At 36.9% G+C, this 13,495-nt stretch overlaps 2 protein-coding genes across 7 annotated transcripts in view; one reads left to right on the plus strand and one right to left on the minus strand.

Annotated features, from left to right (window-relative positions):
• Positions 1-2,760, plus strand: part of sh3bp1 (SH3-domain binding protein 1) — a 10,927-nt gene extending 8,167 nt beyond the window's left edge. Inside the window, exons 14-18 of the mRNA XM_016270718.1 lie at positions 404-517; positions 615-712; positions 1,806-1,935; positions 2,044-2,306; positions 2,382-2,760. Coding sequence (XP_016126204.1) covers positions 404-517; positions 615-712; positions 1,806-1,935; positions 2,044-2,306; positions 2,382-2,668 — 892 coding nt within the window. The 3' untranslated portion in view covers positions 2,669-2,760. The remainder of the gene's footprint in view (positions 1-403; positions 518-614; positions 713-1,805; positions 1,936-2,043; positions 2,307-2,381) is intronic.
• Positions 2,761-3,213: 453 nt separating this feature from the next.
• cdc42ep1a (CDC42 effector protein (Rho GTPase binding) 1a) lies at positions 3,214-12,051 on the minus strand. 6 transcript variants are annotated; one of them, XM_016270540.1, is made up of 4 exons: positions 9,964-10,546; positions 8,158-8,975; positions 5,548-5,986; positions 3,214-5,514 (listed from the first exon to the last, which is right to left on the minus strand). In XM_016270540.1, exons 2-4 carry the CDS (start codon positions 8,609-8,611, stop codon positions 5,376-5,378), a joined length of 1,032 nt encoding a protein of 343 aa, XP_016126026.1. In that variant the 5' UTR covers positions 8,612-8,975; positions 9,964-10,546; the 3' UTR covers positions 3,214-5,375. The 6 variants fall into 6 exon arrangements, with proteins under 6 accessions (XP_016126026.1, XP_016126024.1, XP_016126023.1 ...); XM_016270538.1 differs by lacking the exon at positions 9,964-10,546 and adding an exon at positions 11,469-12,051 and having other exon boundaries at positions 3,214-5,986; XM_016270537.1 differs by lacking the exon at positions 9,964-10,546 and adding an exon at positions 11,469-12,051 and having other exon boundaries at positions 3,214-5,986; positions 8,158-9,096.
• Positions 12,052-13,495: the final 1,444 nt, after the last annotated feature.

A 13,495-nucleotide genomic window follows, 5' to 3' on the forward strand; every position in this document is an offset into this window, starting at 1 on the left:
CACCAGATACTGGCTGGTTTTTGTACCCCCCCCCCGGACCCCGGACAGTAAAACTGCACATTTTAAAGTGGCCTTTTATTGTGGCCAGCCTAAGGCACACCTGTGCAATAATCATGCTGTCTAATCAGCATCTTGATATGCCACACCTGTGAGGTGGATGGATTATCTCGGCAAAGGAGAAGTGCTCACTAACACATATTTAGACAGATTTGTGAACAATATTTGAGAGAAATAGGCCTTTTGTGTACATAGAAAAAGTCTTAGATCTTGAGTTCAGCTCATGAAAAATGGGGGCAAAAACAAGTGTTGCGTTTATAATTTTGTTCAGTATATTTATGCACATTTTCACACCTCACATTCACTCTGTGTCTCTATATCTTTGACGTATCGCTCTCTCCATCAGATACCTTGTCCAGTTCCTGTCACATTTGTCAGAGCAGCAAGCGGTTAACAAGATGACACCCAGTAATATTGCCATAGTGCTTGGGCCTAATCTACTGTGGCCTCGCTGTGAGGGGTCAGTATAGCACACACAACCACAAATCTAGACTAAATTAAGCATTTAAAATGTAATCTCCTAAAATTTGTTTGTCACACTGTCTTTTTTTTTTTAGAGAGACGTCATTGCTGGACATGGCATCTGCCTCTTCGGTGCAAGTTGTGACGGTCATAGAGCCACTTATACAGTATTCCAAGAGCCTCTTCACCGAAGGTACAGGAACATTACATAAGTAATGGTTCACTGTTGTTTTTAATGAGGTATAAACAGCAATAAATGACCTTATTACACCCAGAATTTCATTTATGTTCATTTCATTTATGTTCACCCACCAGGGGTTCTCAAACTTTGTTTTGTCAACCAAACCTCTTAGACATAAAATATTTCCTTGAAGTACCCCCTGATATTTTAAGTTAATATAATTTAATGACAGGTTTGCGTGTTTACAATTCTCTGAAGTCTGGTTACATGTCATGCAAACAGATACAATTTTAACTTTTTAGTAAGTGTTTTATTTTGAGCTGGTCTTTAAAGTAGACACAAATCTCTCTTTAGTTGTGACAGAGTCTCAGTCCACATTACATTCACACAATTTTTCATTAATAATGTTATGTTTTTACTCTAATTACAAAAATGACGATAAAAATATATTAATGTTGTAACTTTCAATTGTACTGTAAAATACAAAGGAACATTTTGCTAGTAATTATAATAATTTTATTTTTCACTTCAAGTTACAATATTAATGTTTCTGTCTTAAATTTCAAATGTCTGAACCCTCAAGCTTTAAACATTTCAAATCTTCAAGCTTTTAATTTTGGCAAAATACTGCTGAAATGCTGTAAACTTTTTCTCACAAAAACGTTGGAGATTATACAAATGGGTAAGAAAAAGGTGAATTTAGCACACATTAGTGTTCCCAAATGCATGTTAAACTCACAGCACATGCACAGATGGAGTGCACTGCATTTGCTGTGAACCAAGAAGCGCTCGCTTTGAAACACGCAGAGCATCAGACTATTTAGTTATTTAATTAAATCTTTAATTTGTTTTGATAATCAATATATTGTGATTATTGTGCCACCCTAACCCTTTATTTTCATTTTCATTGGATATGATTCATTTTTAGCTTTTCATCAACTCATGAACCCCCTTCCCGCCTTGCCTGATTCTATGTAATAAGGAAGTTTTATGTTTTTATTTTTGCTTAAATATTTAAGTAATAGGTATTAAAAAATAATTAAAATACTGAAGTGCAAAGTGTTTTATTTTGTGACATTCTAAATAATAACTAATTTCTTTTTAGAGGCTGATTTTGAGGTACCAGAACTGCCTGAAAGCCCGATCCCGAAAATATCCCAGAGACCTCTTTCTGACAGCATCTTACCCTCTCCCCCTTTCTCATCTGGTCGACCATCCCTATCAAAAACCGACAGGTAGTCAACCACCTTTGTAGTTTTTGAGGTCAAGACTTTCTTCTAAATGAGACTTGTTAAGTTACAAAAGTCTTATTTTGTTTTGTCTTCTTGTGCTTCTTATTTCAGCTCAGCATCATCTGAGGACCTTGGAGTGACAGTCGTTGTGAAATATCAGGTGAACCGTGATGCTGTTGTGTGGGACAACATCGATTCTAATCCAATTGCTCAACCGCCTACACAGAATCACATGCCTCCAGCACTTCCTCGTTACACTCAAGCCCACAGCCAATCACAGGCTAAGACTCTGAGCTCCAGCAAATCAGAGCCAACTCAGGAGCTGCCCTCCCAGTCCCAGGAGCCCATGCTGAAAACCACTGCTCCATATAAACGTATGTTGGTAATCATAGATGCTTTTTGTGCTGTCTTACTGTGGTAGAAACTACATTTCCAATTGTTTTCTGCAGCAAGGAGGTCTTTTATCCAGCAAAAGGCACCAAACCTTGCCAAAGGCCCTCCTCTGAGCCAGGCAGGCCCTTTCCAAGCAGCCCAGGCCAGAGTGTTCCCTGCTCCTCTGCCGAGAGGCTCTGAAATAAAACCAACACCTTCACCCAAGCCCGAAACCACCCAAGCTCCATTGCCGACGTTGCCTGAAGGAGGACCACAAAAGAAACCACAAGGCAGAAGACCTAAAGTTCCTCCTCCACAACCCCCCCAAGCACTGAACAAGCAGCTCTCCTCTCCAGCACAGTGAGTTCTGGAAAGGAAAGTCGACTGGGAAAAAGCACTGGTTTGTTATGACCTTCTTTCTCAAGTGCAGCATCTTCTGGTCTTCTGGTGCTTTTAACTGCATTGTTTTAACACACTAGTGTTCAAAAGTTTGAAGTCTGTAAGATTTTTAAAAAATGTTTTTTAAAGAAGTCTCTTATGCTCATCAAGACTGCGTTTATTTGAACAAAATCCAGTAAAAACAGTAATATTATAAATAGTATTACAATTTAAAATAACTTTTCTATTTGAATATATTTCAAAATGTAATTTATTCCTGTGCTGACTTCTCAGCAGCCATTACTTCAGTCTTCAGTGTCACGTGATACTACAGAAATCATTATAATATTCTGATTTGGTGCTCAAGAAACATTTTTTATCAGTTTTGAAAACAGTTGTGCTGTTTAATATTTTTGTGGATAATAAGCAGTGATACATTTGTTCCTTTGATGAATTAAAGTTCAATAGAACAACGTTTGTTTTACATTTATAAATATCTTTACTGTCACTTTTGATCAGTTTAATGCATCCTAAATAAAAGGTATTAATAAAAAATGTAAAAAATCCCAAACTTTTGAACAAAAGTGTATGTCTGCTTTAGGGATACTGAACCGTTAAGAACTGTCAAACACAAATACAACATAGTATAATCTGACTTCCTTTGGTCTTAATTTAGGGCGTACTGACACGCTTCACATAGCTATTTATATATAAGCTTATTCTGAAGCATGACATTTGAAACGCCATAATGATAAAATCATGCTCACACTTGTTAAAGCATTTTAAGGCTGATGTTGTTCATAGCTTCTTTTAATGAAATCTTTATTGCTGTCATTCATAGGTAACATACATTGCTATTTTGTACATTTCCTGTGCAAAGCCGCACATACGTACAGTATGTACATATTATATTGTGATTAAGGGAATGGAGAGGTCAACTCCTTTGTCATAACAAAAAACTTAAATTCAAACAAAATTCATATTAATATTTAATCATAATTTCACAATACATTGATAAAAGCTGGTGGACATCATATAATATTACTGTATACTGTGTTGATCTTAAGATATTTATCATGTAATAAAGGAAAGAAAAATGACAGTATGGTTGTTGTTTTATTCCGAGTTGTTTGTACTAATGTGAAAACATAAAGCACATCACGGTTTTGTGCATCACAGTGACCATAGGTCTTTGTCTTGTTTCTCAGGAAATAATTAAACTGCAACACAATGTTCACAATGGGAATATGAGCTATTAAAACTACATGAATGCAAAATGTAAAGTGTTTTGTGTAGTAGATACAAGATAGCTAGCAGGTATATGTCTGTATTCTACATGGTATCACTCTACATTACATATGACAGAGGCTTACTTGAAATCTAAATATTGTAAACTAAAATATTGCATATTTTAATGGCATATTACCATTGTATAGCCAGCTGTGTTTATTGTGCATTACAGAGCAACTGTGGCAGGTTTTAGTTCCCTGGATCAAAGCTAATGTTTCAGGGATGAGACGATAGGATCAAACATAGAAGAAAATTCAAGATGCCAATACTAGATTATGTTCTTGTCCAATATTTGCAAAATGTAGACCCACTCACATGGCAGGTAATTCTGATGTTTTATTGTTCTGTTCTTTTTGTTTGTAATACTTTCTTTAAAACACCATGAGCGTAGGGGTAAATAATAGTTCATTAGCTTTTAACTTTCCCCATTGCAAAATGTAGAAATATTTTTAAAAGGAATAGTTCATCCAAAAATAATAACTGGGTCATCACTCTCATGTGATTATAAACTTTTATGACCTTCTTTCGTGGAAGTAAAATTTTAGGCCAATTTAATTGGTGCTCTTTTTCATATTATGAATCTGAATAAGAACTTGGGCTGTAAACTGCAAACTCCAAAATGACAAAAAAGAAAGTTTAACAAAAGTAATCCCATTGACTTGTGGGTTGTGGGTAGTCTTCTGGAGTCATATAATAGCTTTCTGTGAGGAACAGACCAGATTTCATTATTGTTACATTTACAATGTATTATTTAATTGTTCTTCAATGGACACTCCACCCATTAAGAAAAATCCTGATATCATTTACTCACACTCGTGTCATTCTAAACCTTCCTAGCAGAACTAAGGTATTTTGAAGAACATTGGAAGCCAAACAACATTGAACTCCACTGACTTTCATTGTATGTCGTACTTTTAACATGACAAAAACAATTGAAACATTCTTCAAAATATCTTCTTTTGTTCTACAGAAGAAAGATGGTCATGAGGGTGATCATTAATCATTATAATTTTTGGGTGGAATATCCCTTTAAATGATTGATTATGATTTGGTGCTCGAGTGACTCAGTAATTCAGTTCACAGCCCAGAGGAACAGAATATCATAAGTAAATAATAACTTTTGGGAATTTTAGTCTGTTCCTAACTGTACACTAACATGGTTTCAGAAAACTATGGACTACATTTATGATACTTTCATGGTGCTTTTTTTATGATTATGGAGCTTGATAGGCCCAACCCTCATTCAATTACATTATAATGAAAAAAGTGGCATTCTGTGCAACTCCTTTCATTATATCGCCAAGGAAAGAATCAGGTTTGGAACATCATGAGACTGAGGAAATTATGAAAGAACATTAGTTTTTGGCTGAACTATCCATTTAAAGGTGATGTACGATTTGGTGTTAGACTTTGATTTCTTCTTCTTCATCAGGATAGCTGTAGGGTCCTCTCCTATGAGAGTTGTTGGTGTTTGTATTCCTGAGTCCTCCACTCCCATAATGACGTGCCAGCACATCAGCAGCCCTCTGGAAACTCTCCGGCTCCATGCCATGATCCTCAATAGAGAAGGAGCGCATCCGATCCCCCAACATGGATTTTTTGGGTGACTCACCATTTACAAAGTCTGAATGCTTCCACTCTCCTCCATACAACCGTGTCCTACCGTCATCGTCTTCTCTCAGGAGAGAGTCCACCAAGGACGTGGTGGTGTCCGAGTCCACCTCAGAGTTATCATCGGTGGACTGTGTTTTTTCACTGATGGGATCGGCCTTTTCACACACAGGGCTGTCAATCATGGCAAAGACTTCAGACATGAGGGAAGGGCCCAGATCAAGAGTGAAGGAGTTCATGGAGTCAGAAGGACTGATGGAGTCTGAACATGGGAAGGACGGGATACCTGTGTCTGTGAGCGAGCCTCTGTGGATTTCAAGCGGGCAGGCAGAGGGAGAACTGCCCTGGGCTGGACGCTCAGTGCGGGACAGTCTCGGCAAGGTTACAAAGCCAGACTCCAAACCTGCAAAACAAAGAAAGAAGAACGAAATTGTTCTTGCTTGTGAGACCAACAGAGGGCAGTGAGAACCAGTACATTGCATTTAGCACTTCCTGGACTGCAGCATGAGCAGCAAATAATTTCTGCCATATGGTTAGATGCCCTTAAAGGGATAGTTCACCCAAAAAAGAAAATGTTGTCATCATTTACTCACCTTTATGTCTCTGTGTTTTTGTCCATATAACAAAAGTCAATGGGGTCCAATTATGGATCCCACTGACTTTCACTATACGGACGAAAACAGCTAGAACGATCTTCAGAATATCTTCTTTTGTGTTACACCGAAGAAAGAAAGTCATACAGGTTTGGAACAACACAAAGAATGTGAGTAAATGATGACAGAATTTTCATTTTAGGTGAACTGTCCTTTAAAGATTTGTGATTCTGACCACAGAGCTCTGTAACAGTGCACACTTGGCACAGAAAGGGCAGCGATTACAAATTACAGGAAAATTGTGGATACAGAAACTCTTCACATGATTGAAAACAGGGCTCTAAGATGGGATGTGTGCTCAGCACTGAAACATCTCATTCATAGCTCCCGGTCAGAACAACATTATAGCCTTCAGTCTTCAGTGAGTCATTCAGTCAGCTGAATTAAACACTTAGGTTTGCTTACTAAAACTTTCCATATATTGATAATGAAACTAATCAGACTGTTTGGGTTTGCGTTTGGTATGTGTTTTTTTTTTTGAGTATGCAGGGGGTTTGTTTTTGAATAGGCTCTCCTGTAGAGCAGCCAGTGAGGCATGTTTGAGGCATTTGAATGGGTGAGGCAGACACTGATCACTGAACTGTAATGTCTGGCTCTAAGGAGTCTGGGATTGCCACAGGTGTTTAGATGGCTTATCAAACAATTTCTGTTTGATCTTCCTCATGATTCCCTGAAGGACAGAAAACTTGCAAACAAACATATTTAATTTAGACAAAACAAGCATGAGACACGGTTGCTATTTACACTACAGCAAAAAAAATGTTTTTGAAAGAAGTCTCTTATGCTCAACAAGCTTGACCAAAAATACAATAAAACAGTAAAATTATGAAATTTATTATAATTTATAAATAATTAATTTATATTTTAAAATATTCTTTATTTTGTGATGACAAAGCTGAATTTTCAGCAGCAATTACTCCAGTCTTCAGTGTCACATGATTGTTTCTGAAATCATTCTAATATGATAATTTGGTGCTCAAGTAAAATTTTATTAAAACACTTATCAATTAATATTTATACTGGTATACTGATTTATTTATCGTGGTTATTTTTTGTGTGGAAACTGCTATTAATACTTTTTTCAGCATATGAATAGAATATCTTTTGTAACATCATAAATGTCTTTAACAGTAACTTCTTTTGTTTTTACTTTGATAGTAAAAGATAGCGAAGTGGGAGAAAGATAGAGGGAGCGGGAGTGGGATCAGGAAAGGTCCATGAGCCGGGACTCGAACTCGGGACGCCCGTCCCAATCAGCGCCGATAGTCACGTTTGATCAATTTAATGTGTCCTTGCTGAACAATTTTTTATATTGGTCAATCCTGTTCGGTACACATACATTTTAGTAATGTTTTGTTTTATTTTTTCTTTTACCGCTTTCTACAAAAGAATTTGCTTACAAAAACTGCACATTCACAACTTTATTTACATTAAAGTAGTGTGTACACAACTGAACTGAATTAATTAGATAATGCAGTGACGCAAGTATCCTTTCAGATGCTGTTCTTTCGTCAAGATGTTGTGCTACAAAAATAATTTTGCACAAAATGATGTTCATCATGGAAACACTCATGACTTTTCGAAGCCTATATCTCACACTGACTGTAGTATCTTCCATCAGCCCTGCCTTCTGGAGTGACTTCTGTACACACACAGAACGCCCATAACTTCACTTCTACATTTCCTTTCAGATGCTGTTCTTTCGTCAAGATGTTGTGCTACAAAAAGAATTTTGCACAAAATTATGTTCATCATGGAAACACTCATGACTTTTCGAAGCCTATATCTCACACTGACTGTAGTATCTTCCATCAGCCCTGCCTTCTGGAGTGACTTCTGTACACACACAGAACGCCCATAACTTCACTTCTACATTTGAATCTGAATCTGACAAAGGTGAACTGAACACTAACGGACTCACCATACAAGTATGTGGAGTTCTCTGGTGTTTTGGGTGGACTAGGGAAAAGCACTTTCACAGGACAGCCGTTGGGTGAGTCCACGTCCAGCCGGGGGAGGGAAATGGCATTCTTAATGATTGGAGAAATGGGTGGAGGTGGAGGCGAAAGGTCCTTGGAGCTGCCGCGGGGCCTGTCGGGGGTCTTGCGGACATGGCGAAGCGTGCGGGAGAAGAATCCCTCATTCTTCTCTGAAGTGGAGGAGGAGTCTCCATCTGCGTTATTTCCTGCTCCACCATGGTTGCTGAGGAACGAGGTGTCCCCAAACACGTCCCCTCCACGGCCCACGTGCATGGTGTGGCGGAAATCACTTAGTGGGGGGCTGATCATGTCCGGGGTGAGGTCACCTTTAAATCTACGCTTTCCTGAGGAGTGGGAAACCAGGCCCTTCAGGCCAGCGAGCTTGCCCAAGTTCATGGCTTCTCTGGGTACAAACTGTAAATTTCCAGAATCAGAAAGAAAATATCCACAAAAAATTGTTTTTAAAAAAATGGTGAGAACACCGTAAGAAAGCAAACTATACACGTATCACCCTTCAAGCTTTAAAATATCTCGGCAGAATAACAACCGCAGTTGAGTGGAAAGTTTCTTTTGCACAGTTTCTCAAAAGGCAGACGCATTCAGCTATGTCCCATTTTGGCCATCGGTCTTTGTTCATATCCAGAAAGATTCTGTGAAGATAAATGTGAGCTGAAAATATGCATGACTCCAATTCCTGAAAACCTCTGCTGCTTATGTGGTCAAAGATTCTGGGCTTCCCAGTTGTTCTGGGTTTGTGCTTCTGAAAAAAAAAAATCAGTTCAGAAATAAATTCAGCTCGGGCTGCAGATATCTTTGTGGTTTAGGACTGAAACCATGTGCTCTTTCTTTAGTAAGGTCCAGAGAGACTGCTGCTACATGCTCTGGAAGATGCAAATATTAACAAAATATCTGTAAACAATTCAGTTGCTAAAAAGAAAGTGAGACATAGGCACAGACATGCTACACTAATGATCAACTTTTGCTGTAAAAATGTATATATATTTTTAAACTGAGCAAATTTGATTCATACATTTTTAATGAGTCTTGTATTGAATTATTGAGTGTAGTTCCCTTTAAATGGCTAAATTCAGCTTTGACTCCTCAGTCATTCACTTGCACTGTACGGTATTTCGGTCATTCACTTTAAGGGTATCCTGTTACCAAAGTATGTGCATTTACCAGATAATTTTTCCACTGTCAGACTGTAAATGCAAAGAAGCGCTAAGGCTACATTTTACAATGACAGTAAGTTTGAAAAAAGTAGCCCTATTATTTATTAAAATACGTTTTCTTAATAATTTTTTAATAATTTTTTTCCATATCAAAAACATTCAATTAATAGAAAAAAATATTTGGTAAACTATTAGTAACGAACAGTTAAGCTAATAAAAATTAGCATAACAACACTTAGTCTGACTTTATTAGTAGTTTGTTTGATCTTGGGTCAGCTCAGACTTTTAATTTGTGCTTGACTGTAGTTAAAGTCATGAGTATCATTTTAAAAGGAGTGACGTCTCATGTCTCATTCCATCAAACCACAACACACTTTGCCACAACACACTTGTTGCCCATTTCATGCTAAATTACTAGTAAATACTTACCATGTGTGATAAGCACAATTTATTTAGCCAAACCCTTTACCTGATTACTGTCAGGTCATAAATCATACACATTCTGCTGTTTGGACCTAGGAAAAAACACTAAAATGTTTAATATTACACTGCTGAAAATGTAAAGAAGCCACATACCTTAATCAGATTTGTGTAATCAATGTGATTGCATGCTTTCCAAATCCAAGTTTATTCAGTGACCCTTGACCTGCACCCTGCTGAAGTGTATAAGGCGGCAGGGAGGCTTGTTGCTTTATCCCTGCATGTATCTTCTCATGCTCCTCCAGTCCCACCGGCCTCTGCTCCTGATCCTTTGTTTTTAAAGATACTCAAATCCAGCGGCCCACTCGCCAGGAATCTCCCGGCGGAGATAAAGGGTCTTTAAAAGGCAATAAATTAAATGTAATAATCTGGGCAATAGTACAGCTTGACGGAGGCTCCTTAAGGATTGGTCATGTCCAGGATAAACCCCTAATCCCTCTTCTCTTCCTTCCCCCCGAATCCCCCTCTGTTGGCTTATTCCACTCAGGCGTCCCAGTTTGAAGGGGTTCCTGTAAAATCAACAAAGGTCCTGTATGAGAGAGTGAAACAGGTGGATGTGTAACACAGATCACGATCAAAGCAGACCAAAAGTCCAAAAGTCTAAGACCACTAGTGAAAATATGTTTCTAATCGAATACATATTTGCAGTACAAATGATATTATCAACATAACAATTTGTCTTAAATTAGAATTATTTGAAGTAAAAAATTATATGAATTTCAGGTTTGTCCTCCTTTTGCTTAGTATTTCTGACCTTTTGTACAGAGAAGTTCACATGATCAGTAACACAATTTTTTAGTGACCTAGAAATAGTGTATAGAATCTTATATTTATTGTCTATTTTTATGTTATTATTTATGTCTTTGTTTTACATGATATATAATATTAAATAATATAATAACACTGCCAGTCAAAAGTTTGGAATAATTAAGATGTTTTAATGTTTTTGAAAGTAGTCTCTTATGCTCACCAAGGCTGCATTTATTTGATTAAAATAAAGTAAAAACAGTGAGCAGTAGAGTAAGCATAAGAGATTTCCTTCAAAAACATTAAAAAACCCATAAAAACTAAAAAATAATATAAATTAAAAAATAAATTATTAGTAGTTACTCAATTATAAAATTATTAGACTGGTAGTGTATATAATATTACATAGCATTGTTATAACACCATATCAAAAACATTCAATTAATAGAAAAAAATATTTGGTAAACTATTAGTAACGAACAGTTAAGCTAATAAAAATTAGCATAACAACACTTAGTCTGACTTTATTAGTAGTTTGTTTGATCTTGGGTCAGCTCAGACTTTTAATTTGTGCTTGACTGTAGTTAAAGTCATGAGTATCATTTTAAAAGGAGTGACGTCTCATGTCTCATTCCATCAAACCACAACACACTTTGCCACAACACACTTGTTGCCCATTTCATGCTAAATTACTAGTAAATACTTACCATGTGTGATAAGCACAATTTATTTAGCCAAACCCTTTACCTGATTACTGTCAGGTCATAAATCATACACATTCTGCTGTTTGGACCTAGGAAAAAACACTAAAATGTTTAATATTACACTGCTGAAAATGTAAAGAAGCCACATACCTTAATCAGATTTGTGTAATCAATGTGATTGCATGCTTTCCAAATCCAAGTTTATTCAGTGACCCTTGACCTGCACCCTGCTGAAGTGTATAAGGCGGCAGGGAGGCTTGTTGCTTTATCCCTGCATGTATCTTCTCATGCTCCTCCAGTCCCACCGGCCTCTGCTCCTGATCCTTTGTTTTTAAAGATACTCAAATCCAGCGGCCCACTCGCCAGGAATCTCCCGGCGGAGATAAAGGGTCTTTAAAAGGCAATAAATTAAATGTAATAATCTGGGCAATAGTACAGCTTGACGGAGGCTCCTTAAGGATTGGTCATGTCCAGGATAAACCCCTAATCCCTCTTCTCTTCCTTCCCCCCGAATCCCCCTCTGTTGGCTTATTCCACTCAGGCGTCCCAGTTTGAAGGGGTTCCTGTAAAATCAACAAAGGTCCTGTATGAGAGAGTGAAACAGGTGGATGTGTAACACAGATCACGATCAAAGCAGACCAAAAGTCCAAAAGTCTAAGACCACTAGTGAAAATATGTTTCTAATCGAATACATATTTGCAGTACAAATGATATTATCAACATAACAATTTGTCTTAAATTAGAATTATTTGAAGTAAAAAATTATATGAATTTCAGGTTTGTCCTCCTTTTGCTTAGTATTTCTGACCTTTTGTACAGAGAAGTTCACATGATCAGTAACACAATTTTTTAGTGACCTAGAAATAGTGTATAGAATCTTATATTTATTGTCTATTTTTATGTTATTATTTATGTCTTTGTTTTACATGATATATAATATTAAATAATATAATAACACTGCCAGTCAAAAGTTTGGAATAATTAAGATGTTTTAATGTTTTTGAAAGTAGTCTCTTATGCTCACCAAGGCTGCATTTATTTGATTAAAATAAAGTAAAAACAGTAAGCAGTAGAGTAAGCATAAGAGATTTCCTTCAAAAACATTAAAAAACCCATAAAAACTAAAAAATAATATAAATTAAAAAATAAATTATTAGTAGTTACTCAATTATAAAATTATTAGACTGGTAGTGTATATACTATTACATAGCATTGTTATAACATTTTCAAAGTATTAATATTTAGTATATTTAGTAAGTATTGGTGAAACATAGAATCACATGTGTCCGTATAAAGATCTATTGTCCAAAGTGTATTTTGGGAACATTGTCCTCAAACATAATTTTTTCCAACATCTTCTGAGAAATGGGTATGGTTGGTGGCATATGTCGTGTAATGTGCTAAGAAACATAACCAACTAATACACTGACATTTAGCAGGGCTGCTGCTGCCTCTTGACATGACAAACATCAATAAACCAAAACACTCATAATTCTTGCAGCAGTTTTTAGTGGATGCAAACAATGCAATTATGTCTGTGCATTGTTTGAGAGGAGATGCGCACGTCAACTCGTAAACCGCAGTCTAATAGATCCCGTGTGTGTGAATGCATTCCTGGGGGAAACATCTCTGTCTATTACAGACATCCAGTACAGTGCCCACATCCCAGATTGGAAACATGTTTAGGGTTTTTCTCTTCTTTCCCTCTGCGGGACTGTCGGCTTTCCTTCATGTGGGCAGAAAAGTTGATCTGTCTGATCTTAATAGCACTTGGTCTTTGCAGCCGTCCAATGCACATTCATATGATGTCATTAAAATAAGTGATTTGAACATCAGTCACACTGACTGAACATTTGTTCTTTTAACCTGAAAAAAATGGTTCAAAAGGTGTTTCTTAAAATATTTCTCTCATTCCACTGAAACTACAGCTTGATCAGCTATAGGCTACACTACTGTATAACTTAACTAACTAGGTGAACAAACATTCAAGATAAGGCCTCATTTTTCCTTTTCACCCAATGACCTCCACTTTTTTCTCTCATCTCATGCGGTCTAAAGAAAAAAAGGGGCTGCCAAGGCGTAAATCATTACTACAAATATACTCATTTCATCATCTGAACATATCCTATTTTTACTCAAAGCACTCAGCATGACCGTCTGGCAGAGTGAGTCCTTTA

The sequence above is a fragment of the Sinocyclocheilus grahami genome, unplaced genomic scaffold (genome assembly GCF_001515645.1).
Source record: "Sinocyclocheilus grahami isolate Dianchi unplaced genomic scaffold, SAMN03320097.WGS_v1.1 scaffold57.1, whole genome shotgun sequence".
In the NCBI taxonomy this organism is placed as follows: Eukaryota; Metazoa; Chordata; class Actinopteri; order Cypriniformes; family Cyprinidae; genus Sinocyclocheilus; species Sinocyclocheilus grahami.

Excerpts from the sequence above, each read along its gene's own strand:
- cdc42ep1a (XM_016270538.1), bottom strand. The coding sequence starts at position 8,611 with ATGAACTTGGGCAAGCTCGCTGGCCTGAAGGGCCTGGTTTCCCACTCC. Across the intron at positions 5,987-8,157 it reads GAACTCCACATACTTGTATG|GTTTGGAGTCTGGCTTTGTA; the intron begins GTGAGTCCGTTA and ends TTTGTTTTGCAG.